Source organism: Sebastes umbrosus, chromosome 4 (genome assembly GCF_015220745.1).
Source record: "Sebastes umbrosus isolate fSebUmb1 chromosome 4, fSebUmb1.pri, whole genome shotgun sequence".
Taxonomy (NCBI): Eukaryota; Metazoa; Chordata; class Actinopteri; order Perciformes; family Sebastidae; genus Sebastes; species Sebastes umbrosus.
Genome location: NC_051272.1, coordinates 27,350,873 through 27,375,994, shown reverse-complemented (window position 1 = coordinate 27,375,994; position 25,122 = coordinate 27,350,873). Strand labels below are relative to the sequence as shown.

At 40.7% G+C, this 25,122-nt stretch overlaps 9 protein-coding genes across 9 annotated transcripts; 5 read left to right on the top strand and 4 right to left on the bottom strand.

The window, feature by feature from the left end:
- Window positions 1-616: 616 nt before the first annotated feature.
- On the bottom strand, window positions 617-1,057 carry LOC119486508 (histone H2A-like). Its single transcript, XM_037766664.1, has one exon. The coding sequence runs from the start codon at window positions 1,041-1,043 to the stop codon at window positions 657-659; it is 387 nt and encodes a 128-aa protein (XP_037622592.1). The 5' UTR covers window positions 1,044-1,057; the 3' UTR covers window positions 617-656.
- Window positions 1,058-1,388: 331 nt separating this feature from the next.
- On the top strand, window positions 1,389-1,888 carry LOC119486502 (histone H3). Its single transcript, XM_037766657.1, has one exon. The coding sequence runs from the start codon at window positions 1,400-1,402 to the stop codon at window positions 1,808-1,810; it is 411 nt and encodes a 136-aa protein (XP_037622585.1). The 5' UTR covers window positions 1,389-1,399; the 3' UTR covers window positions 1,811-1,888.
- Window positions 1,889-4,966: 3,078 nt separating this feature from the next.
- Window positions 4,967-5,368, top strand: LOC119486532 (histone H4). Its single transcript, XM_037766691.1, has one exon. It carries the CDS (start codon window positions 5,019-5,021, stop codon window positions 5,328-5,330), a length of 312 nt encoding a protein of 103 aa, XP_037622619.1. The 5' UTR covers window positions 4,967-5,018; the 3' UTR covers window positions 5,331-5,368.
- A 959-nt stretch (window positions 5,369-6,327) lies between these two features.
- LOC119486526 (histone H2B 1.2-like) lies at window positions 6,328-6,758 on the bottom strand. Its single transcript, XM_037766684.1, has one exon. It carries the CDS (start codon window positions 6,742-6,744, stop codon window positions 6,373-6,375), a length of 372 nt encoding a protein of 123 aa, XP_037622612.1. The 5' UTR covers window positions 6,745-6,758; the 3' UTR covers window positions 6,328-6,372.
- A 3,182-nt stretch (window positions 6,759-9,940) lies between these two features.
- LOC119486484 (histone H1-like) lies at window positions 9,941-11,321 on the top strand. Its single transcript, XM_037766634.1, has one exon. It carries the CDS (start codon window positions 10,508-10,510, stop codon window positions 11,141-11,143), a length of 636 nt encoding a protein of 211 aa, XP_037622562.1. The 5' UTR covers window positions 9,941-10,507; the 3' UTR covers window positions 11,144-11,321.
- Window positions 11,322-12,338: 1,017 nt separating this feature from the next.
- Window positions 12,339-12,803, top strand: LOC119486515 (histone H2B 1.2-like). Its single transcript, XM_037766670.1, has one exon. It carries the CDS (start codon window positions 12,381-12,383, stop codon window positions 12,756-12,758), a length of 378 nt encoding a protein of 125 aa, XP_037622598.1. The 5' UTR covers window positions 12,339-12,380; the 3' UTR covers window positions 12,759-12,803.
- Window positions 12,804-13,750: 947 nt separating this feature from the next.
- On the bottom strand, window positions 13,751-14,110 carry LOC119486533 (histone H4). Its single transcript, XM_037766692.1, has one exon. It carries the CDS (start codon window positions 14,098-14,100, stop codon window positions 13,789-13,791), a length of 312 nt encoding a protein of 103 aa, XP_037622620.1. The 5' UTR covers window positions 14,101-14,110; the 3' UTR covers window positions 13,751-13,788.
- A 5,954-nt stretch (window positions 14,111-20,064) lies between these two features.
- On the bottom strand, window positions 20,065-20,550 carry LOC119486506 (histone H3-like). Its single transcript, XM_037766662.1, has one exon. The coding sequence runs from the start codon at window positions 20,548-20,550 to the stop codon at window positions 20,143-20,145; it is 408 nt and encodes a 135-aa protein (XP_037622590.1). The 3' UTR covers window positions 20,065-20,142.
- A 1,138-nt stretch (window positions 20,551-21,688) lies between these two features.
- Window positions 21,689-22,815, top strand: LOC119486693 (histone H2A-like). The gene is made up of 2 exons (XM_037767000.1): window positions 21,689-21,813; window positions 22,339-22,815. The coding sequence occupies exons 1-2, from the start codon at window positions 21,689-21,691 to the stop codon at window positions 22,709-22,711; spliced, it is 498 nt and encodes a 165-aa protein (XP_037622928.1). The 3' UTR covers window positions 22,712-22,815.
- Window positions 22,816-25,122: the final 2,307 nt, after the last annotated feature.

The window sequence follows — 25,122 nt, the reverse complement described above, 5'->3', positions numbered from 1 at the left end:
GGCCCTTACTAGTTAACTAGTGTCTCTTCTTGGCCTGCACTAATTAACTATTAAGGTAAAAAAGACCTTCACTCGTGCCACTAGTGAACATTTGTTCCCTTACTAGTTAACTAGTAAACATGTTGGGCCACACTAGTTAACAAGTCAGATCAAAATGCTTTAACTAGTTAACTAGTGAGCAATTAGGCCCCTGCTAGTTAACTAGTGCAGACAATTGTAGCTCACTAGTTAATTAGTGAGGTGCTTTACTAGTTAACATGTCAAAGGTCTTGCAGCTTAGTAGTTAACTAGCAAGACTGTTAGCTTTACTAGTTTGGTCCAGAGGTCCACTAGTACGTCACAAAGCTGACTGGTTTGGCTTAGTTTGGTAGCCCTCTATTTAGGTTAAATGTAACCTAGACATCTCACGTGGTGTTTAGCTCAGCCTAAGGGAATAACTCTTGGGGTCAGCCTGATACCCATACGTAATTCCTCTGCATAACTTTGGGGTTTTATGAATACACAAGCAACAATAAATTAAATGTTAATTTTAAAAGCATTTAATTTGTCATTGGTGCGTTAGAGACATGAGGACCAGATCTCTTTATCTTTGGAGTGTTTGGCTCTTAAAAGAGCCTTTTGGGGGCTGGTTTCCAGCAGTCAGCGAGTCTCCAGCTTTACTTGGACTTGGCGGCCTTCTCGGTCTTCTTGGGCAGCAGAACAGCCTGGATGTTGGGCAGCACGCCGCCCTGAGCGATGGTCACTCCGCCCAGCAGCTTGTTGAGCTCCTCGTCGTTGCGGACAGCCAGCTGCAGGTGACGGGGGATGATACGGGTCTTCTTGTTGTCGCGGGCAGCGTTTCCAGCCAACTCCAGGATCTCAGCGGTCAGGTACTCCAGCACAGCCGCCAGGTAGACGGGGGCGCCGGCACCCACACGCTGCGCATAGTTTCCTTTACGCAGATGCCTGTGAACACGACCGACTGGGAACTGGAGCCCAGCACGGGAAGAGCGGGTCTTTGCCTTAGCTCTGGTCTTTCCGCCGGTTTTGCCTCTTCCGCTCATCGTGAGATGTTTTCAGTAGTGGAGACTAATAAAAAGTGTTGCTCCACCAGCAGAAAGCTCCTTTATATGTCCGCGGAGCGAGACTTGCTGACAGACCAACCAGAGAAGAGGCTTCCAGCAGAGCAGCAGAGGGCGGCCCGCTCTGAATGTTGGCGGACACTTTGAAAGGATTTCCCACCAATCAGCAGCGTAGCTTCGGGCGGTGGGTCGCTCCTCTGGGCGGTGCTGAGCTCCCGGAGGAGCCCCTCACCAATCAGGAGCCGGAGGTCTGAAGCAGCGTCACCATTTCACAGTTTAAGAGCAGCGTGTCTCTTCATTGGAGCTACTACACCTCCTGACCAGAGAAAGAAGAAGTCATGGCAAGAACCAAGCAGACCGCTCGTAAGTCTACCGGAGGCAAAGCCCCCAGGAAGCAGCTGGCCACCAAGGCTGCCCGTAAGAGCGCCCCGGCCACCGGCGGCGTGAAGAAGCCTCACCGTTACAGGCCCGGTACCGTGGCTCTGAGAGAGATCCGTCGCTACCAGAAATCCACGGAGCTGCTGATCCGCAAGCTGCCCTTCCAGCGCCTGGTGAGAGAAATCGCTCAGGACTTCAAGACCGACCTGCGCTTCCAGAGCTCCGCTGTCATGGCTCTGCAGGAGTCCAGTGAGGCTTACCTGGTCGGCCTGTTCGAGGACACCAACCTGTGCGCCATCCACGCCAAGAGGGTCACCATCATGCCCAAAGACATCCAGCTGGCCCGTCGCATCCGCGGAGAGCGAGCTTAAACTGTCTGCTGCTCCACAAACCACAACGGCTCTTTTAAGAGCCACCTCACTCTTCACTGAAGGGCTCATTCCTCTACTGGCAACACACGTTTTACCAGCAATGATAACACATCAATGATATCTTTAAAATACTCTGCAGGCTACTCTCTGTGCCTGAATATGAGAACAAACAGGAAAATATCACTGATATGTTTTGACTCTAAAATTAAAAATGAGAGCTAAATCACTTTTGAATGTAGGTCATGTATATTAAAATACAAGTAGGGATCAAATCTAGCCTCAAGAAAGCTGTAGAAGGGCTTGTGTTGTAAAATAGAGAATTTTTCATCAATATCAATTAACCTTACTTTACCTTACATTTAACATGTTATGTTACTTTTATTCCATTTCCTGTCAACAGCTTCTGATTTGTCATTGCTGAATATATTTGGGCAGGTCAACCACTCCTCTCCAGCCTGCTGCAGCAGCACTGAATCATAGTTGTTAAAGACATTAATAAACACTTAAAATGTCCTCTTAGTTTTAAAATGTGTACTAAAAATTAAAGTGTGTACATACCGCTTCTTAATGCTAGGGGTGTTTAACCCACATTATGTTGCAGGTCCATCATGGTACTGCATGGCTGGTTTTTGCTCGTTCCTTCTTTTGAACATTTTGTTTTGTGACATTGCCCTCTCATCCTAATTTCATAAGTAATAATGCATTTCAACTCATTTCACTTCAATATTTATTTCTGCTGATTTCTTCTGCATTAAATACACAAAGGAAGGGAGGGAGATGCATGACATAAACAGCGTTGCACATGCATTTACTCATTGTAATCATTCTTATCAACTCAAAGCCAGAACGGAACAGAGTGAGTTTTAAAGATAATCCTCACCATTGGACGTGTTAAAAGGCAGCTGATGAACACTTTATGGAGGTGTCTAAATGCAGATACAGAGTGGATCCACACTGCTCTGATGATTGTGAAAAATAATTACACCTACAGGAACTTTATATGAGAGCTTCAGTCTCTAGAGACTCTCAGGCCTAAACTCAAATAGTTGAATGGAGATATTCAATTCAAACTTTATTACAGACACACAGGAGGGTCCATAGCAATAAGAGAAAAAATAAGAAAGGACACAAACAGTTGACTGACACTATGCCATCTGGGAACCCAAAGCAACAACCTCATTGCATCATTGTAATCAACTATGAGCCTTCCCATACTACTTTTCTTGTAGCTACACCAAAGATGAGCTGTATACAAAGGTGCGCAGAAAGCTCTAAATAATGAACATTTTACATTTACAGAAAGCATACTGAATTTACGAGCAACATATTTGCCTGAGCATATTGTTTTCAGCACTGTCGATAGATATCTCTGTCATCATTCCAATCATCAACATAAAGAGCTGACTTCCTGTTAAAATGTTATAACCAACCGTTACCATTCAAATCATTATAAAGGTAATTATAGTGTCATGTTTTCTGTTATTTTTCAACAGGGGCAAGCTAAAAAGATGGAAATGTTGAGTGGTATTTTATTTTCTCTGCATGTCATGAGAGGGATATCACTAAAGTGAAATACAGGAAGAACTAATTTCTTATCTTCTCTACTTCTGACTATCATGGCATTACTCTTTTTTGGCATTAAATTTAATGTCATTGTCTTTGCCGTACTGTGAGCACATCTTCCCAGCCCAGCACTACATGGACTGAGAATTACCAGGTCATCAGCATACACAAGGTGATTAAGGTGATAGGTCATCCATATACACATTGAACAAAATAGGAGACAAAATACCACCTTGGCGAACACCATTATTTACATGAAACAGGGCAGATACAACATTGCTCCATTTAACCTGCATTGTCTGATGTGAATACCAGAAGACTGGTATTCTAAGTATACACTTTGAAACACCTCTGGCAACAGTTTCAGGAATAAGTTTTCATGATTAACCATGTCAAAGCATATAAATACGGTGGAGTTTTGGCTTCCATATTTAGCAACTATTTCCTTTAGGGCATAAATACACATATCAGTAGCATGTTTCCTTTTAAAGCCAAACTGGTGATCAGTGGTGAAAAAAACCCATTTCCAACCATTCTAGCAGGATTCTTTCCAGCACTTTAGAGAGAATACCAGCGAGGACAACAGGTCTATAATTATCCATGCTATTTAATTTATCAGCCTTGTCCTTAATAAGAGTCACTAACAATACAGAGGTGTTAAAATCTGGAAGGACACCATTAAACACCAGTAGAGCACATTGACAACAAAGCTTAGGACTGGCATATTTTAGAAGTTCTGCAGTGATATGATCCATACCACAAGCCTTGTTATCATCGAGCATCATAATGGCATCATAGACATCATCTGACCTGACTGCCATGTTTTCAGAGAGATCAATATTTTCAACTACAACTTCATTACTTTTAACACAGTTGAATAAATTACAATAATGCTCACGCCACATCTCGGCTATTTTGTCTGGACCACATGCACCTTCAATGTTGAATGATTATAACTCTGACCTCTTTCCAGAAATCATAATGGTTATTAATCTGCAGCTTCCTAGCAAGTGAATATGCTCTCATTGTGTTCTCGTATCTTTTTAATAAGACAAAGTGCATCTTTAAATCTTGCAAGTTTTTTTCTGTTCAAGCAATGACCTCTGCCTAGGCCTTTCTGATTCTGACCAGTTTAAAAGCTTCTCTCGCTACAGCATGTTTGACAGCCACAAAATCATTCCATCCAGGTTTAATGTTATCCACCTTGTTCTCATGTTTACAAAAGGGCTTACTAGAGGCGTTAAGAGCCGTCGCAATATTGTCATACATGGTACACAGTTCTATCCCATGTTGAGGGCTTTTACAGTTCATATTATGACAGGTTAGAGCTTCCCTAGGCTGTTCAATATTATTTAAGAAGATGTCAGAACAGAATAAAGTCTGAATAATAAGTAATCTACCCAATTGTTTCACTTTTGCTTGCCTAAAAGCAACTTGTCTTACAGGAGACATGCTGTTCCTGATTCATGCTGTTGTTCAGTAGGTGGCGCTGATGCACCAAAGAGTTTAATCATCAACCTTCATCAGAAGAAGAAGAAGAAGTGCTCCGCCTCTGTCTTCTATTACGTCCTCAGACAGTATTTAAATAGCTGTGAAGCAGCAGACCAGAGTTTACTGTTGAGTAGAAAGACATTGATCAGCAACGATGAGTGGAAGAGGCAAAGGAGGAAAAGGACTCGGTAAAGGAGGCGCAAAGCGTCACCGTAAAGTCCTCCGTGATAACATCCAGGGAATCACCAAGCCCGCTATCCGCCGTCTGGCTCGCCGTGGTGGAGTGAAGCGTATCTCCGGTCTGATCTACGAGGAGACCCGCGGTGTGTTGAAGGTGTTCCTGGAGAATGTGATCCGTGATGCCGTCACCTACACCGAGCACGCCAAGAGGAAGACCGTGACCGCCATGGATGTGGTGTATGCTCTGAAGAGACAGGGACGCACTCTGTACGGCTTCGGTGGATAAACACACTCTGTTGCTTTATGAACACTAAAGGCCCTTTTAAGGGCCAACCCACCTTACTCAACATGAAGAGCTGACCTCCTGTTACAATGTTATAACAAACCGTTACCATTCAAATCATTATAAAATTAATTATAGTGTCGTGGTTTCTGTGTTATTGTTCAACAGGTGCAAGCTCATATGAAACATGAGGAATAAGCTAAAAAGATGGGAATGATGAGGTAGCCCACCTGGGGGGAAAGAACAGTTATTATTGAGGCAAATTTTCTATTGCTATATGTTGGTCTTGAACATTTGATCATTAATTGTTGTCATTTCCAGTTTGTATGGATGGTGTTTTGATTATAGCTATAGGGACACTAGTGTGGATTATGTTGGCAGTTTTATTGCGCACAATGACCAAGAGAGATGGAGGAATGTTGCAATACATCATTGAGCCAGAATTGTTCAGAGTAATCGATAAAGAAATGCATGGATATATACAGAAAGGTCATATTTTATATTCAAGATATGTAAGAATAATATAAACATGTAGCCCATGCTAGTACTTCCAGTAATACAATTGTGTTGTGATCTGAAGCAGAAGCTTCAGCATTCTATAATATAGGCCTAAAACAACAATAAGACAAGTATAGGTCTGAGTCTAGTGTCTCTGTAAGTTGTAAATACTATGAAGCAGAAAAAAAATACCAAATGTGAGAGAGACAACTGGGAGAGTATACTTGTATCTTATACAAGAAACAGCATGTAGGATACAGTTTGAACATCAATGACGACATGTATTAAAAAAAAACAACTATGGGACTAAGTGGATGTTTAGTGAACGACTGATGGGGTACACATTGTAGCTTTAATTCTACACTGCAATAACAGTAACGTAAGCACCATAGGGCAATTCATATAGTTGCTTCCTTTGCACACATTGAACTGTATTGTTTTTGCATGGTTCAAAATGTATTTATAAAGCTTTAAGGACAGGAACATGTCTTTAGATGTAGTGGGTGGCTCTTAAAAGAGCCTTTGTGTTGTTGGTTTAGCAGCAGCTTTACTTGGAGCTGGTGTACTTGGTCACAGCCTTGGTTCCCTCGGACACGGCGTGCTTTGCCAGCTCACCGGGCAGCAGCAGGCGGACAGCGGTCTGGATCTCCCTGGAAGTGATGGTGGAGCGCTTGTTGTAGTGAGCCAGACGGGAGGCCTCACCGGCGATGCGCTCAAAGATGTCGCCCACAAAGGAGTTCATGATGCCCATGGCTTTGGAGGAGATGCCGGTGTCTGGGTGGACCTGCTTCATCACCTTGTACACGTAGATGGCGTAGCTCTCCTTCCTGGACTTTCTCCTCTTCTTGCCGGTCTTGCTGGCGGTCTTGGTGACGGCTTTCTTTGAGCCCTTCTTGGGCGCTTTGACGGGGTCCGGCATGATTATCAGCTGGGATTTCTATTGAATCAAACGATGCCTCTTAGATGACAGACTGATTTATTTATATCCACTCGATGCAAAATCTGACTGTGCTGTTGCTCGCACCTGATTGGTGCAGTTAACAGTTAACCCTCCCTGAGTTATTTACTGTAGATAACAGAGGTGTGTAAAGTGTTTTATTCACTGACGAGAACAGAAAGTAAAGACAAACATCACTTCACAAGTTGATAGTTTAGAGTTTAGTTGCGAAATGGAAGTTTTTGGTACTGACCAGTGGTGGAAGAATTACTTTAGATCGTGTAGCCTTCTCAAGTAAAAGGAGGAACAACAGAGTATAGAAGTTCTCTCTTACAAGTAAAAGTCCTGCAGTAAAAATGTTACTTAAGTAAAAGTACAAAGGTATTAGCATCAAAATAAAGGCCTACAGAAAGTGCAGAGTTATTTACTGTATGGAACAGAGGTATGAAAAGAGTTTAATTCACTGACAAGAACAGGAAGTAAAGACAAACAACTAGTGATGGCGAGCTGAAGCTTCATGAAGCATTGAAGCTTTCCAGGAAATTGGTTTGGAAAAGGGTTCATTTCTCGAGGCTTTATGTGCATGAAACCCCCTGGTGATCAAAGAGTGTAAAACAGGCAGCTATGATCTTAACCATGTGATCTGTGATATACTATATTTTGCACCAGTAAAGGCTGTGCGGAATGACTGGAAACAATGAAAAAAATATATTACCATGTAATCCATTCATATCTATATAATATATAATATAATGACTATTTTCTAGTAAGTATATTATGAGTATAACATACATGTATAATAAACAATAATTGTTTTAGTGGCTAATGAATCTTATGTGTGTAAACAAATCCTTTGGTCAATAATTGTATTGTAGTGTATTGTAATATAATATAATAATGGCAGGAGGGGTAATACTGGCAGTCAGCTGTGGAGCAGCTGTTGAAATAATCATCGGTTGTAGAAATTCAAGATTATATCAAATAGCATTAAAGAAAAAACATACTTATTAACTATTATATATCATTTCTGTCAAAAGATCCCCCTAAATGCTACACACTGCTTCTTTAAGTAAAGTGAAAAAATATCATTACATCTGTGCAAGAACAACACAAAAAATGTTGCAACCAGGAATTCTAAGGTTCAAAACCCTGTTTCAAAACCTTTACGGTATAGAGAAACACAATGAAAATAAAACTGAAAAAAATAGAGTATTTAAGGGGGGAAAAAAGCTTAATGTTCATTTTGAACCATCCAAAGGATATGTGTCGAACCACAGTCCATGCCCTCATCCATTGGGTATCTTTGCCAAAAAGCTGCTTGATGTGCAAGGAAAGGCCACTACTGCGTCCAGCTACTATGTACTGCCTCATAATGCTAATGCAGCAGTTTTGGTCTTTTTCAAGCTGCAAATTATCAGCTAAAGAATCCTGAATATATATTTGTGGCGAAAATGACACGGAAAGCTCTCTGAACAATCTTAAACTCTATTGAAAGTGCCCAGCATTGACATGTCAACAGACAGACATAACTCAATAATGGTTGAAAGTATATTTAAAGGTGAGTTAGGGCTAGCAACTGAGACAGTGTCAGGGTCAGCATGAGAGGTATTGATACTAGGGCCTGTACAAGGGCCAACATAAAGGACAGTATCAGGATCTGGGGCTGCATTGAGGCAGTCTAAAAGACTGCAGTGAAGCTAGCATGAGATACAGCATTGAGGCCAGTCTGAGGGATTACATTGAGGCCAGTCTGAGGGACTGAGGCCAGTCTGAGGGACTGCACTGAGCAGTCTGAGGGACTGCACTGAGGCCAGTCTGAGGGACTGCACTGAGGCCAGTCTGAGGGACTGCATCGAGTCCAGTCTGAGGGACTGCATTGAGGATTGTTACCTAAAATGATTTGTTGCTTGGATAAGCTAACAATTACAGTAACTGGGAATAATTATGTGTGGAACAGTTATTTCGCATGCTGAGAATCACAAGTATGTTAAACTCAGCATCATCTCTGTAAAGGTTCTCATTGGTGCGAGATCACTGGAATATCTTGTAGTCTCACATCCAAGAGGCTTCATCAATATGGAACAGATTGATGAAAATGTCCTCTTGACTAAACAGACAAAGTCCAGTTGCTTTAAATTAACTCCTCCACTGGTGTCATGTAAAAACTAGAGGGTTCCTCTGCTTTAAGAAGACAAGGAGAATACTCTTTTTTAAAAATGATTGCTTAATGCGCTGAGTTTATTACATTTTTCATTCAACCCTTCTTTTTAAAAAATAAACTTATGCACCATTGGATACAATTGGACCACAGTTGTTCTGTCTTCAATAATAAATTGCATTCTATTGCTCATAAAACATTCGTGTTTGTAATATTTCCAAGGCATAAGGCATGTTATAATTTATTATTAAGCAATAAGGTTGAGGGAATATGATATAACCTTGCAAACAAAACACTGTGGTCTACCGAAACAGTGCAGTCACTACGGAAACAGTGGGTATTTTGTAAAAAATAAGGTATATTGAGTTATCAACTGAAATGTTATGATACTGATTGGTTAAATGTATGTTCAATTTAATCAATCCTTAACTCTGAAATAAATATTATCAGCGTTGTACATTTTACAAAGAAAGATTGCATTTAGATTTTGATGAATCCTTATGAATTGAACATAAAAAAAATTTTAAATTGTAATTTTCTAGAAAAATATGTAAAAATATTCATTAGAGGAGGGATGGAAACACAATCTTAAGGTTAGGTTAATATAAAACTTTTTGATGGTAGTGTATTACTATGTTTAGGTAGTGAGAAATTTAGGGAGAAGAAAAACATTCCAATCCAGTCTGAAAATACAATAGCAAAATTTACTGATCTTTCATTAGATATTGGTACCCTAGATATAGTCAATATATATATATATATATATATATAAAGTTTTGGGAAGTAAAGATAAAAATTTCAAAATGTTTACAACTCTGACTTTGCACCAATTCGGTAGAATGGCCCATATACAGTATGTATCAGTGAAACTGTGTTACTGTAATATTTAAATCCACTTACTACTATCCCAGACAGGCGACATTTATTTCGTAGATTAGTTTTCATTAATATAAACTATTAACTATTTATATTAAAATCAGTCCTCAGTAGAGGACATGTTCACAGTCACAGCGAGCAGCTCTGATAGGAAGTCTGGCTAAACTGCACCATAAGCCTCGGCCATCATCAGTGTGTTTGCTGCTCCCTCAATAACTGCACTTTACTAAACACTCATCAACAGCAGATGGTTGTTTTTACATTGAGTTCCTGAACAAACATGTGGGCCAGTTGGAAAACGTCTTTTGATGGAGCTCTGATGCATTTTAAATCATTTTAGGAGAGAAATGAGAGAGAAAAGCCGCTGAGCAGTGCTGGCCACGGCGGTGATAGGTGAGGTTTGGAGGCTCCAAAAACAAAATGCAGAGAGCATCAGAGCTCTACATGACTTGAATATGAAGAGACACAAGTCCGCTATCGGCTCCATTCACTGTCAGCCTTCAGCACTTCTCCCACATGATGTTTTGAGTGTTTTATCAGTGAAGAGAAAACACAAGTGGCACGGCTTTCAGATGCTCAGAGGAGCTACGGGCTGGGTTGAGTCTCCACGGTTCTCATGGTGTGTTTAAGTGCAGCCTCCTGCTCCGAGCTCTTCAACAGTCCAGTCTCACTCTCGTGTTGTCGTGAAGAGGAACTAAACTTCAGGAGGAAATGGCAGAAGAAGTAGCTCCAGTTCAAGCCGCCCCGGCGGCCAAAGCAGCCAAGAAGAAGGTCTCCAAACCGAAGAAGACTGGCCCCAGCGTCAGAGACCTCATCGTTAAAGCTGTGGCCGCATCCAAGGAGCGGAGCGGCGTGTCTCTGGCCGCCGTCAAGAAGGCTCTGGCTGCCGGAGGATACGATGTGGAAAAGAACAAGGCCCGCGTCAAGACCAACATCAAGACCCTGGTGGTTAATGGGACTCTGGTCCAGGTCAAGGGGACCGGGGCCTCCGGCTCCTTCAAGGTCAGCAAGCAGGCTGCAGAGAAGCCGAAGCCAGCCAAGAAAGCCGCTCCTAAAGCCAAGAAGCCCGCAGCCAAGAAACCCGCAGCCAAGAAACCCGCAGCGGCTAAAATGCCGGCAAAGAAGTCGATAGCCGCGAAGAAATCCCCGAAGAAGGCGAAGAAACCCGCAGCGGCCAAGAAAGCAGTCAAGAGCCCCAAGAAACCAGCCAAGAGCCCCAAGAAGGCGACTAAGGCTCTCAAGGTGACCAAGAGTCCCAAGAAGGTGGTCAAAAAGGCCGCTGCTGTCAAGAAAGCTCCCGCTAAGAAGGTTGCCAAAGCCAAGAAAGCAGCACCCAAGAAGAAGTGAGCTGTTCTCAGTCTGAACAAACACTCCGACAAAAAGGCTCTTTTAAGAGCCACCCACATCATCCTTAAAGAGTGATTACCTGTTAATTATTACTGTTGACATTAACTGCAGACATAAACATAATATTATATTTGGAGCTAGGAGGAGAAATAAACTAGGGCTTTTCACTTATTTATTACAATGATTAAAAATACTTGGGCCTAGATGAAACCTACAAATAGTATGACAAATAAATAGACCTCACAGGACAACCATCCATCTGATCTTAAAAGTGTTTCCTGTGTTACATATTATTGAGCTTTGTAGCTGTGTGAGGGACTAATATAATATGCAATTATTTGCTGTCTTCACATTTTTTTTAATAAAATAAATATTACAATGTTTCAAACTCAGTTGAATGTGGGCAGCACAACATGACCAATGCACTACAAATCTCCACATCAGAAGGCTGACACTAAAGCTAAGGAGCCTGTAAAGAATAGCACTAAATAATGTATAAAACCATTTATTTCAGGCAACTTATCTATATTATACTCATAAGAGCAATCATAATAACAGGCACATAATATAGAAATAATAACTATAATGTTTTGTGAAAGTGATCGCTGAAATCCAAAAGTGATTTGTTGAAATAATACATAGGGAGGCACTTAAATGTTCCATTGCTGGTCCGGCTGCTTGTGTACACTGACTGTTGACATTCCTGCTACTACAAATGTATTATTTATATTTAATATTATTATAAACATTTATTATGTGTAACAAATGAGAAATAATGTAAACTCTTGTAAACACCATTTCAGACCTGTGCCATCGCATCCTGAAATGGGCCATTCTGCATAATTAGTAGCTACTTCTACTTTTTGCACTTTCTGTAGGCCTTTATTTTGATGCCAATACTTTTGTACTTTTATTTAAGTAACATTTTCACTGCAGGACTTTTACTTGTAAGAGAGAACTTCTATACTGAGGTTTTGCTACTTTTATTTGAGAAGGCTACAAGATCTAAAGTATTTTTCTCACTACTGGTCAGCACCAAAAACTTCCATCAACTAAACTCTAAACTATCATCTTGTGAAGTGATGTTGTTGTATGTGGCGCATGCGCAGTCCTGGTCATGAAACAACCAATCAGGTGCGAGCAACAGCACAGTCAGCTCTGCATGGAGTGGATATAAATACAGACTCACTGCTCAGGATTATATCAGTGGACTCAAGAGAAAACTGAACTACGAATCATGCCGGATGCCCCCTCAGTCAAAGCGCCCAAGAAGGGCTCAAAGAAAGCCGTCACCAAGACCGCCAGCAAGACCGGCAAGAAGAGGAGAAAGTCCAGGAAGGAGAGCTACGCCATCTACGTGTACAAGGTGATGAAGCAGGTCCACCCAGACACCGGCATCTCCTCCAAAGCCATGGGCATCATGAACTCCTTTGTGGGCGACATCTTTGAGCGCATCGCCGGTGAGGCCTCCCGTCTGGCTCACTACAACAAGCGCTCCACCATCACTTCCAGGGAGATCCAGACCGCTGTCCGCCTGCTGCTGCCCGGTGAGCTGGCAAAGCACGCCGTGTCCGAGGGAACCAAGGCTGTGACCAAGTACACCAGCTCCAAGTAAAGCTGCTGCTAAACCAACAACACAAAGGCTCTTTTAAGAGCCACCCACTACAACTAAAGACATGTTCCTGTCCTTAAAGCTTTATAAATACATTTTGAACCTTGCAAAAACAATACAGTCCAATGTGTGCAAAGGAAGCAACTATATGAAATGCCCTATGGTGCTTACGTTACTGTTATTGCAGTGTATTAAAGCTACAATGTGTACCCCATCAGTCGTTCACTAAACATCCACTTAGTCCCATAGTTTTAATACATGTCGTCATTGATGTTCAAACTGTATCCTACATGCTGTTTCTTGTATAAGATACAAGTATACTCTCCCAGTTGTCTCTCTCACATTTGGTATTTTTTTTCTGCTTCATAGTATTTACAACTTACAGAGACACTGGACTCAGACCTATACTTGTCTTATTGTTGTTTTAGGCCTATATTATAGAATGCTGAAGCTTCTGCTTCAGATCACAACACAATTGTATTACTGGAAGTACTAGCATGGGCTACATGTTTATATTATTCTTACATATCTTGAATATAAAATATGACCTTTCTGTATATATCCATGCATTTCTTTATCGATTACTCTGAACAATTCTGGCTCAATGATGTATTGCAACATTCCTCCATCTCTCTTGGTCATTGTGCACAATAAAACTGCCAACATAATCCATACTAGTGTCCCTATAGCTATAATCAAAACACCATCCATACAAACTGGAAATGACAACAATTAATGATCAAATGTTCAAGACCAACATATAGCAATAGAAAATTTGCCTCAATAATAACTGTTCTTTCCCCCCAGGTGGGCTACCTCATCATTCCCATCTTTTTAGCTTATTCCTCATGTTTCATATGAGCTTGCACCTGTTGAACAATAACACAGAAACCACGACACTATAATTAATTTTATAATGATTTGAATGGTAACGGTTTGTTATAACATTGTAACAGGAGGTCAGCTCTTCATGTTGAGTAAGTGGGTTGGCCCTTAAAAGGGCCTTTAGTGTTCATAAAGCAACAGAGTGTGTTTATCCACCGAAGCCGTACAGAGTGCGTCCCTGTCTCTTCAGAGCATACACCACATCCATGGCGGTCACGGTCTTCCTCTTGGCGTGCTCGGTGTAGGTGACGGCATCACGGATCACATTCTCCAGGAACACCTTCAACACACCGCGGGTCTCCTCGTAGATCAGACCGGAGATACGCTTCACTCCACCACGGCGAGCCAGACGGCGGATAGCGGGCTTGGTGATTCCCTGGATGTTATCACGGAGGACTTTACGGTGACGCTTTGCGCCTCCTTTACCGAGTCCTTTTCCTCCTTTGCCTCTTCCACTCATCGTTGCTGATCAATGTTTTCTACTCAACAGTAAACTCTGGTCCGCTGCTTCACAGCTATTTAAATACTGTCAGAGGACGTGATAGAAGACAGAGGCGGAGCTCTTCTTCTTCTTCTTCTTCTTCTTCTTCATGAAGGTTGATGATTAAACTCTTTGGTGCATCAGCGCCACCTACTGAACAACAGCATGAATCAGGGACAGCATGTCTCCTGTCTTTCATGTCTCTGTACCGTATGAAGGACAATCATGATGTGATTCTTTAAGTAGACAAATCATCAGATATTGATATAGTATTTTGTCTGTTGTATTAGCTTTTCTGGGCCTTTATTTTCTCAGCTCTTTCACTGTATTTCTTTATCTTTATTTATCATGTCTGTGTGATTTCAAATTAAACAAAATACATGAAAACAAAACCGGTAAACCGACATTTTAATGACTCATATAATCCAGATTATTGACATCAGACTATTGTTGATGAAGTGACGCAGACAGAGAGATGTCTCTGTCCAGGGTGCTGAACCTGAGCTGCTGCTGCATCCTGACTGGGAGGTCCTTTGACCACAAGTCACATTGACAACAACAATAAATGACATGTTGGCACATTTATTTCTGTTCTGGATGTCCAGTGTTCAGGGAAGCTCTACTGTGGCTTCATGAGTTGCCCCACTTCAGATATCTGATAAAGTCTGGTTAAGTAAAGAAAACTGGTTCACATTTAATGGATCACAAGAGAGTCAAACAGTTGCTTTCAAAAGGACCGTTAACAGAGTGGCTTTTGTTATTACAGACTACAAATTAATTTCCAAACCAGGTTACATTGGGATGGAGAGTAATGAACTAGCAGACGAAAGAAGAAGAAAAAGCTGGGGAAAATACAATAAATTAATAATAAATAAAAAAAACATGAAAGAAAGCTTCAGGCGGAGCAGAAATAAATAGAGGTGAAATAAAGTACATAAGAGTTGAAATGTATCATTTCTTATGAGATTAGGATGTGAAATCAATGTTTTTACATTAACATTTACATTTTTACATGAACATTAACTGCGTTCATTTTTCAGTGTTCAAAGGAAGTAACAAGCAAAAATACAGGTAAAAACAGAATATTTTGTAACCAGACTGAGATATGGACACATATGTTGGATGATTTTGGTCCTGAGATCTAATGTCATATTCTTTAAGCTTCTATTAAATCACTATCTACAACTTTTACCAATGAAAACCAAAAAGAACAGTTCCAAGCAAGTCAAGCCCTAGCATTAACAAGCAGTATGTAGACACTTAATATAATATTAGAATGCAGTTTAGTGTAGTTGCAAGAAGCTATGAGGACATTTAAAGGCTTATTAATGTCTTTAACAACTATAATATAAAATATCAAATGGTTTAGTTGAAGATATATTTAAAAAAAAAAAAAAAACAGCAGCCCTTCACTATTTTTCTTCGAGTGTTTAAAGCATACTTAATTCATAACTCATTACATTACATTTATTATTTATTTTTGTTGTTTATTAACTTTAGGATGACTCAACATAATCGATAATATATCCCTTTTGTTTTCATTTGCTTCTTAGGTAATACTGAGGTTTTGAAATGTAGCCTACATTTTCTCTAGACAGTAAAATAGAAAATGTATTTTTAAGATATTATTGATGTGTCATCATTGCTGGTAAAACGTGTGTTGCCAGTAGAGGAATGAGCCCTTCAGTGAAGAGTGAGGTGGCTCTTAAAAGAGCCGTTGTGGTTTGTGGTTTGCAGCAGACAGTTTAAGCTCGCTCTCCGCGGATGCGACGGGCCAGCTGGATGTCTTTGGGCATGATGGTGACCCTCTTGGCGTGGATGGCGCACAGGTTGGTGTCCTCGAACAGGCCGACCAGGTAAGCCTCACTGGACTCCTGCAGAGCCATGACAGCGGAGCTCTTTTAAGAGCCACCCACATCATCCTTAAAGAGTGATTACCTGTTAATTGTTGCTGTTGACAATAACTGCAGACATAAACATAATATTATATTTGGAGCTAGGAGGAGAAATAAACAAGGGCTTTTCACTTATTCATTACAATGTTTAAAAAATACTTGGGCCAGATGAAACCTACAAATAGTATGAAAAATAAATAGACCTCACAGGACAGCCAGCCATCTGATCTTAAAAGTGTTTCCTGTGTTACATATTAGATAGCCTTGTAGCTGTGTGAGGGGATAATATAATATGCAATTCTTTGCTTCTTCACATTTCCCTTTTTTTTTTTTTAAATATAAATATCACAATATTTCAAACCCAGTTGAAAGTGAATGTGAGAAGCACAACATGACCAATGCACTACAAATCTCCACATCAGATGGCTGACACTAAAAGGACCTGTGAAGAATAGCACTAAATAAAGTATAAAACCATATATTTTAGGCACCTTATCTATAGTATACTAATAAGAGCAATCATAATAACTAAAATATTTCGTGAAAGTGATCGCTGAAATCAAAAAGTGATTTGCTGAAATAATACACAGGGAGGCACTTAAATGTTCCATTGCTGGTCCGGCTGCTTGTGTACACTGACTGTTGACATCCCTGCTATCACAAATGTATTATTTAAATTTAATATTATTATAAACATTTATTATGTGTAACAAATGAGAAATAATGTAAACTCCACCATTTCAAACCAGTGCCATCGCATCCTGAAATGGGCCATTCTGCATAATCAGTAGCTACTTCTACTTTTGGCACTTTCTGTAGGCCTTTATTTTGATGCCAATACTTTTGTACTTTTACTTAAGTAACATTTTTACTGCAGGACTTTTACTTGTAAGAGAGAACTTCTATACTGTGGTTTTGCTACTTTTATTTGAGAAGGCTACAAGATCTAAAGTACTTTTCTCACTACTGGTCAGTACCAAAAACCTGTCTGAGGACGTAATAGAAGACAGAGTCGGAGCACTTCTTCTTCTTCTTCTTCTGATGAAGGTTGATGATTAAACTCTTTGGTGCATCAGCGCCACCTACTGAACAACAGCATGAATCAGGAACAGCATGTCTCCTGTAAGACTAGTTGCTTTTAGGCAAGCAAAAGTGAAACAATTGGGTAGATTACTTATTATTCAGACTTTATTCTGTTCTGACATCTTCTTAAATAATATTGAACAGCCTAGGGAAGCTCTAACCTGTCATAATATGAACTGTAAAAGCCCTCAACATGGGATAGAACTGTGTACCATGTATGACAATATTGCAACGGCTCTTAACGCCTCTAGTAAGCCCTTCTGTAAACATGAGAACAAGGTGGATAACATTAAACCTGGATGGAATGATTTTGTGGCTGTCAAACATGCTGTAGCGAGAGAAGCTTTTAAACTGGTCAGAATCAGAAAGGCCTAGGCAGGGGTCATTGCTTGAACAGAAAAAAACTTGCAAGATTTAAAGATGCACTTTGTCTTATTAAAAAGATACGAGAACACAATGAGAGCAGATTCACTTGCTAGGAAGCTGCAGATTAATAACCATTATGATTTCTGGAAAGAGGTCAGAGTTATAATCATTCAACATTGAAGGTGCATGTGGTCCAGACAAAATAGCCGAGATGTGGCGTGAGCATTATTGTAATTTATTCAACTGTGTTAAAAGTAATGAAGTTGTAGTTGAAAATATTGATCTCTCTGAAAACATGGCAGTCAGGTCAGATGATGTCTATGATGCCATTATGATGCTCGATGATAACAAGGCTTGTGGTATGGATCATATCACTGCAGAACTTCTAAAATATGCCAGTCCTAAGCTTTGTTGTCAATGTGCTTTACTGGTGTTTAATGGTGTCCTTCCAGATTTTAACACCTCTGTATTGTTAGTGACTCTTATTAAGGACAAGGCTGATAAATTAAATAGCATGGATAATTATAGACCTGTTGCCCTCGCTGGTATTCTCTCTAAAGTGCTGGAAAGAATCCTGCTAGAATGGTTGGAAATGTTTTTTTTCTCACCACTGATCACCAGTTTGGCTTTAAAAGGAAACATGCTACTGATATGTGTATTTTATGCCCTAAAGGAAATAGTTGCGAAATATGGAAGCCAAAACTCCACTGTATTTATATGCTTTGACATGGTTAATCATGAAAACTTATTCCTGAAACTGTTGCCAGAGGTGTTTCAAAGTGTATACTTAGAATACCAGTATTCTGGTATTCACATTAGATAATGCAGGTTAAATGGAGCAATGTTGTATCTGCCCTGTTTCATGTAAATAATGGTGTTCACCAAGGTGGCATTTTGTCTCCTATTTTGTTCAATGTGTATATGGATGACCTATCACCTTAATCACCTTGTGTATGCTGATGACCTGGTAATTCTCAGTCCATATAGTGCTGGGCTGGGAAGATGTGCTCACAGTACGGCAAAGACTATGACATTAAATTTAATGCCAAAAAAGAGTAATGCCATGATAGTCAGAAGTAGAGAAGATAAGAAATTAGTTCTTCCTGTATTTCACTTGAGTGATATCCCTCTCATGACATGCAGAGAAAATAAAATACCACTCAACATTTCCATCTTTTTAGCTTGCGCCTGTTGAAAAATAACAGAAAACATGACACTATAATTACCTTTATAATGATTTGAATGGTAACGGTTGGTTATAACATTTTAACAGGAAGTCAGCTCTTTATGTTGATGATTGAAATGATGACAGAGATATCTATCGACAGTGCTGAAAACAATATGCTCAGGCAAATATGTTGCTCGTAAATTCAGTATGCTTTCTGTAAATGTAAAATGTTCATTATTTATAGCTTTCTGCGCACCTTTGTATACAGCTCATCTTTGGTGTAGCTACAAGAAAAGTAGTATGGGAAGGCTCATAGTTGATTACAATGATGCAATGAGGTTGTTGCTTTGGGTTCCCAGATGGCATAGTGTCAGTCAACTGTTTGTGTCCTTTCTTATTTTTTCTCTTATTGCTATGGACCCTCCTGTGTGTCTGTAATAAAGTTTGAATTGAATATCTCCATTCAACTATTTGAGTTTAGGCCTGAGAGTCTCTAGAGACTGAAGCTCTCATATAAAGTTCCTGTAGGTGTAATTATTTTTCACAATCATCAGAGCAGTGTGGATCCACTCTGTATCTGCATTTAGACACCTCCATAAAGTGTTCATCAGCTGCCTTTTAACACGTCCAATGGTGAGGATTATCTTTAAAACTCACTCTGTTCCGTTCTGGCTTTGAGTTGATAAGAATGATTACAATGAGTAAATGCATGTGCAACGCTGTTTATGTCATACATCTCCCTCCCTTCCTTTGTTTATTTAATGCAGAAGAAAACAGCAAAAATAAATATTGAGGTGAAATGAGTTGAAATGCATTATTACTTATGAAATTAGGATGAGAGGGCAATGTCACAAAACAAAATGTTCAAAAGAAGGAACGAGCAAAAACCAGCCATGCAGTACCATGATGGACCTGCAACATAATGTGGGTTAAACACCACTAGCATTAAGAAGCGGTATGTACACACTTTAATTTTTAGTACACATTTTAAAACTAAGAGGACATTTTAAGTGTTTAGTAATGTCTTTAACAACTATGATTCAGTGCTGCTGCAGCAGGCTGGAGAGGAGTGGTTGACCTGCCCAAATATATTCAGCAATGACAAATCAGAAGCTGTTGACAGGAAATGGAATAAAAGTAACATAACATGTTAAATGTAAGGTAAAGTAAGGTTAATTGATATTGATGAAAAATTCTCTATTTTACAACACAAGCCCTTCTACAGCTTTCTTGAGGCTAGATTTGATCCCTACTTGTATTTTAATATACATGACCTACATTCAAAAGTGATTTAGCTCTCATTTTTAATTTTAGAGTCAAAACATATCAGTGATATTTTCCTGTTTGTTCTCATATTCAGGCACAGAGAGTAGCCTGCAGAGTATTTTAAAGACATCATGTGTTATCATTGCTGGTAAAACGTGTGTTGCCAGTAGAGGAATGAGCCCTTCAGTGAAGAGTGAGGTGGCTCTTAAAAGAGCCGTTGTGGTTTGTGGAGCAGCAGACAGTTTAAGCTCGCTCTCCGCGGATGCGACGGGCCAGCTGGATGTCTTTGGGCATGATGGTGACCCTCTTGGCGTGGATGGCGCACAGGTTGGTGTCCTCGAACAGGCCGACCAGGTAAGCCTCACTGGACTCCTGCAGAGCCATGACAGCGGAGCTCTGGAAGCGCAGGTCGGTCTTGAAGTCCTGAGCGATTTCTCTCACCAGGCGCTGGAAGGGCAGCTTGCGGATCAGCAGCTCCGTGGATTTCTGGTAGCGACGGATCTCTCTCAGAGCCACGGTACCGGGCCTGTAACGGTGAGGCTTCTTCACGCCGCCGGTGGCCGGGGCGCTCTTACGGGCAGCCTTGGTGGCCAGCTGCTTCCTGGGGGCTTTGCCTCCGGTAGACTTACGAGCGGTCTGCTTGGTTTTCATTGAACCATTCATTGAAATGGTTAAATGCCTGTACACCAAATCAAATATTTGTATAAATGTAAACGGTGTTTTAACTGACCCCTTCGAAGTGGAGAGAGGTGTAAAGCAGGGCTGCCCTCTGAGCCCCGCTTTGTACATCCTAGCCATAAGCCCCTTAATCAAGAAAATCAACTCAGACAGTTTAATCGCCGGTACAAGGGTAGGGCACATGCCCAAAACTACATCCATCGCGTACGCAGATGACATAACTGTTATTATTAAAAACCAGTTAGAGATGGATGCTTTAACAAATAATCTGTCTCTATATGAACTTGCATCTGGAGCCAAATTAAATCATAATAAAACTGAGGGAGTTTGGATCGGAGCTGAGAGGGACAGACAAAATATTAACATCAAAGTTAATCAAGAAATTAAAATACTGGGCGTATCCTTTTGTAATAGAGAATGTAGTGAAAGAAACTGGGAAAACAAACTATGTGCCATCAAAGAAGAGGTGAAAAAATGGGAAAACAAGAGCACTAATTATAAAACAAGAGTTAACATCGTCAAAACCTTCATCCTATCCAAACTCCTCTTCCTAGCCAACATCTTCCCTCCATCCAACAAAATGATAATTAAATTAAATAAACAGTGTGTTAATTTAATCTGGGGTACAACCAGGGAAGTAACTAAAAGAGAACTAATGTTTAAAAGCAAAGAATACGGGGGGTTAGGAGCTGTTGAGCTGGGGAGTAGACTGCATATAGCTTTTATTAAAAATGTCTCTGCTGCCATCTGCAGGAAGGCTCTCTGGGTTGGAGATGTCTCCATGTGGAGAAAGAGGAGAGGTAGAGCCAGACAAGGCCCTGATTATAAATTGATATATGGAGACTTCATCTCACAATACCAAGATTTGCAGATTGACTGGAATGGCTTACCAAGTAAAATGATATTCAAAAAAATAAATGATTCTAAATATGGTGGCCTAATAAAACATAAATATTTAACTGATACTGAAAGTACTGAAGTAATTAAAACATTGAAAACTAAAAACCTCTCAGAGAGCATTCGAGATGTGCGGTGGCTGATATCTGTTAACAGACTTGCGGTAAGAGCTGTTGTCTCATGGAGTTGTTACGTTACTACAAAAACATGTCCCATGATTTATTGTAACGAAGACGAGACACAGCAACACCTGCTCATGGACTGTTACAGAGCTCAGGAGGTCTGGTCCATGCTCCAAGGCCTCGGCCTGGCTCATGAAGTCGGTTATAAATCTGTGATGTATGGTTTGTTGGATGAAAAGATGTCTGTAAAACAAAAAGAACTTTCACAACTAATTATTAGCATCACTTGCTTCAAGCTATGGAAAACAAGGTGCGTCATGGTCTTGGAGCAGACTGTGATTGACAGCGATACCGTTGTGAAGCAAATACTGACTGACCTCAGAAGGAGGAGAACTTTGGACAAGAACCAGATCCTCCCATGGAGCCAACTGGACTTCTGATACCCTGTACTTTGTGATGTTTACCCTGAACATTGTGATGTTTACCCTGTATATTGTGATGTTTACCCATGCCCCAGAGCCCGGTCCCTCCGGTTCCGGCCTTTCTCAATTGACCTCTAACCTTGTGCGCTCAAGGAGGCACTTTTAACGAACAATCAATGACTTCTCCACATAGCACTTTATTTGCATAACTGTCTTTTCTTTTTGTATTCTTCTATTGTAATCCATGTCACATCCTATGTATATTCACTAAATTCCTGTAAACTTGTAAAAATTTAATAAAGTCTTTAAAAAAAAAAAAGCAAAACCGGCGGAAAGACCAGAGCTAAGGCAAAGACCCGCTCTTCCCGTGCTGGGCTCCAGTTCCCAGTCGGTCGTGTTCACAGGCATCTGCGTAAAGGAAACTATGCGCAGCGTGTGGGTGCCGGCGCCCCCGTCTACCTGGCGGCTGTGCTGGAGTACCTGACCGCTGAGATCCTGGAGTTGGCTGGAAACGCTGCCCGCGACAACAAGAAGACCCGTATCATCCCCCGTCACCTGCAGCTGGCTGTCCGCAACGACGAGGAGCTCAACAAGCTGCTGGGCGGAGTGACCATCGCTCAGGGCGGCGTGCTGCCCAACATCCAGGCTGTTCTGCTGCCCAAGAAGACCGAGAAGGCCGCCAAGTCCAAGTAAAGCTGGAGACTCGCTGACTGCTGGAAACCAGCCCCCAAAAGGCTCTTTTAAGAGCCAAACACTCCCAAGATAAAGAGCTCTGGTCCTCATGTCTCTAATGCACCGATGACTCATGAAATGCTTTTAAAATCAACATTTAATTGGTCGATGCTGGTGTATTCATAAAACACAAAAGTTATGCAGAGGAGTTAAGTATGGTTATCAGGCTGACCCCAAGAGTTATTCCAGAGGCTAAGCTAAACACTCAACACCACAGCACTTTTATCAAACTAGTTCCAACAGAAGCCTTACTAGTGAGACTGTGCACCACACTAGTAGGAACAAAGCCAAACTAGTCAGCTTAGTGACGTACTAGTGGACCTCTGCACCAAAGTACTAAGGCTGACAGTCTTGCTAGTTAACTAGTAAGCAGCAAGAGCTTTGACATGTTAACTAGTAAAGCACCTCACTAGTTAACTGGTGATGGCCTAAATGTTCACTAGTTAACTAGTTAAAGCATTTTGATCTTACTTGTTAACTAGTGTGGCTCAAAATGTTTACTAGTTAACTAGTAAGGGAAAAAAGGTCCACTAGTTGCACTAGTGAGGGTCTTTTTGTACCTTACTAGTTTACTAGTGCACTGATATATTCCTCACTAGTTAACTATTGGAAGGCATTTTGTCTCACTAGTTGGATTTTGTGCCAAACATGTAAAGAGTTTGACCGAACACATTTTTCTTACACGTCGGACCTTTTCTTTACCTAGTTGAGCCTTGCTCAGCACTAGTGTGCGACTGTGCGTGACTAGTGATACATTTGTTTAACATGTTAAACTTCTTGTTGCACTAGTCGACATTTTCGGTGCAGTAGTTGACGTTTTCGTCTTGCTAGTTTAACATGTGTGCTTGACTGAAGTTTTATTGATTAACTGACCTGTGATTGGTCAAAGTCACCCGTCACGGGCTAGATTTTCTAAAGCCTGACGAGCAGTAGCTGACGTCAGTCGCTTGGGGCGATAAAATAATTGCCCCTCTCGTATCAGATTTGAGGACGCTGATTGGCTAAATTTAATGTCATTTGTTCAGAGCTTGAATCAGCTATTGGCTAAGCTGCTACATAGACCCGCCTGCTCGGGGCGATTTCTCAGTCGCCCCAGAGCTGAACTTCAGACATACTGTACAGACAGGCAGACAGAGGGGAGGCAGGGACGTGCAGGAAAACCATATATTTTGCACGGATGATTTTCTGTCATATTTTACACATATTACTGGGTGCATTGCATATTTTAAACACACAAATATTGACAATTTGTATAATTTATTATTATGTTTTTTTTGTGTGCGCCCTAACACCCTCTATTGACCAGCCGCCACTGGCAGGATCTCTGCTTCACACACTGCAGCTGAAGGAGTCTGACACTTAAAGAGCTTTATAAGAGCTGACAACGAACAGAACTCAATCTGGTCCCTTTTTGTTTTGTCAAAGAATGACCTGTATGAGAATTTATTCCACAAGTTCAAAGAAAGTATAACACTCAAATAACAAGTTCCTGAGTCACAAACAGCTTGAAAATCAAATCCTGAGAATAAAAAACATAAAATAAGGTAGCTGCAGGTCTTCTTCACGGTGTGAACGGAGCATTCTGGGTTTCTGCACAGATAAAGAACGGTTTCAATCTCTTTAATATCAGCAGTAAAAATTTAATTTTAACCTATCTGTGTTCATCTGCACAATTTGTCGCAAAGATTTGTCGTTTCTGTTTGCCTGCTTACCATTTAGGTCCACTCTTCTCCTCTTTCGGTCTGGACCGAGGCTGTCTGGCCTTTTGCATAAAGATGAACAGTAGTTTGAATCTCCAGTATCTTAACACCAACAGAACTCATCAGTACAGTGAAGTGGTACTATATAACACGTACCTTGTGACACCGGCTGGATTAGCAGCCTCCCATTTCCTTTTACAGGAAGATTTGGCATCTTTTAGAGTCTGCTTGACTCTTGTGGGCTCAGCATCAATGTCCATGGGGCTACTGGAGGACCTGGAGGTGAGGTGCGTCTGTTCACTTATCGTAAGTCTGGCCATGGCCTCTGTGACTTCTTTCACCTGAGGATCCTTGTCACCTATATAACACTAAAAGACAGAATATTTGGACACGTTTAAACCATCTCAACCTAAAAATAATGTCCCATGTTGGTCCACCGGAAAGGATCATCTGGACAAGCTGACGCACGGCATGGGGGGGTATATGGGGGAGAACAACGCTGCTGTAATTTATCAATACAATGTTAACGTCCTTTTTGTAAAATAATTAGTGAATTGTTTCTCATAACTTTTTCTTTTATTTATTTTTTTTAATTTTGAACAATAATGAATGAAACATTATTTAATCTGCTCTTCTGATTTATAGAATATGATTTTACTGGGCAAACATTTC

What these genes read in the sequence shown, in the direction of transcription:
- LOC119486502 (XM_037766657.1), top strand. Translation starts at nt 1,400, where the DNA reads ATGGCAAGAACCAAGCAGACCGCTCGTAAGTCTACCGGAGGCAAAGCC.
- LOC119486515 (XM_037766670.1), top strand. Translation starts at nt 12,381, where the DNA reads ATGCCGGATGCCCCCTCAGTCAAAGCGCCCAAGAAGGGCTCAAAGAAA.
- LOC119486526 (XM_037766684.1), bottom strand. Translation starts at nt 6,744, where the DNA reads ATGCCGGACCCCGTCAAAGCGCCCAAGAAGGGCTCAAAGAAAGCCGTC.
- LOC119486506 (XM_037766662.1), bottom strand. Translation starts at nt 20,550, where the DNA reads ATGAAAACCAAGCAGACCGCTCGTAAGTCTACCGGAGGCAAAGCCCCC.
- LOC119486533 (XM_037766692.1), bottom strand. Translation starts at nt 14,100, where the DNA reads ATGAGTGGAAGAGGCAAAGGAGGAAAAGGACTCGGTAAAGGAGGCGCA.
- LOC119486484 (XM_037766634.1), top strand. Translation starts at nt 10,508, where the DNA reads ATGGCAGAAGAAGTAGCTCCAGTTCAAGCCGCCCCGGCGGCCAAAGCA.
- LOC119486693 (XM_037767000.1), top strand. Translation starts at nt 21,689, where the DNA reads ATGATTTATTGTAACGAAGACGAGACACAGCAACACCTGCTCATGGAC. An exon ending in GTCGGTTATAAATCTGTGAT is followed by an intron (nt 21,814 to 22,338) that starts GTATGGTTTGTT and finishes AAAAAAAAAAAG; the next exon opens with CAAAACCGGCGGAAAGACCA.
- LOC119486508 (XM_037766664.1), bottom strand. Translation starts at nt 1,043, where the DNA reads ATGAGCGGAAGAGGCAAAACCGGCGGAAAGACCAGAGCTAAGGCAAAG.
- LOC119486532 (XM_037766691.1), top strand. Translation starts at nt 5,019, where the DNA reads ATGAGTGGAAGAGGCAAAGGAGGAAAAGGACTCGGTAAAGGAGGCGCA.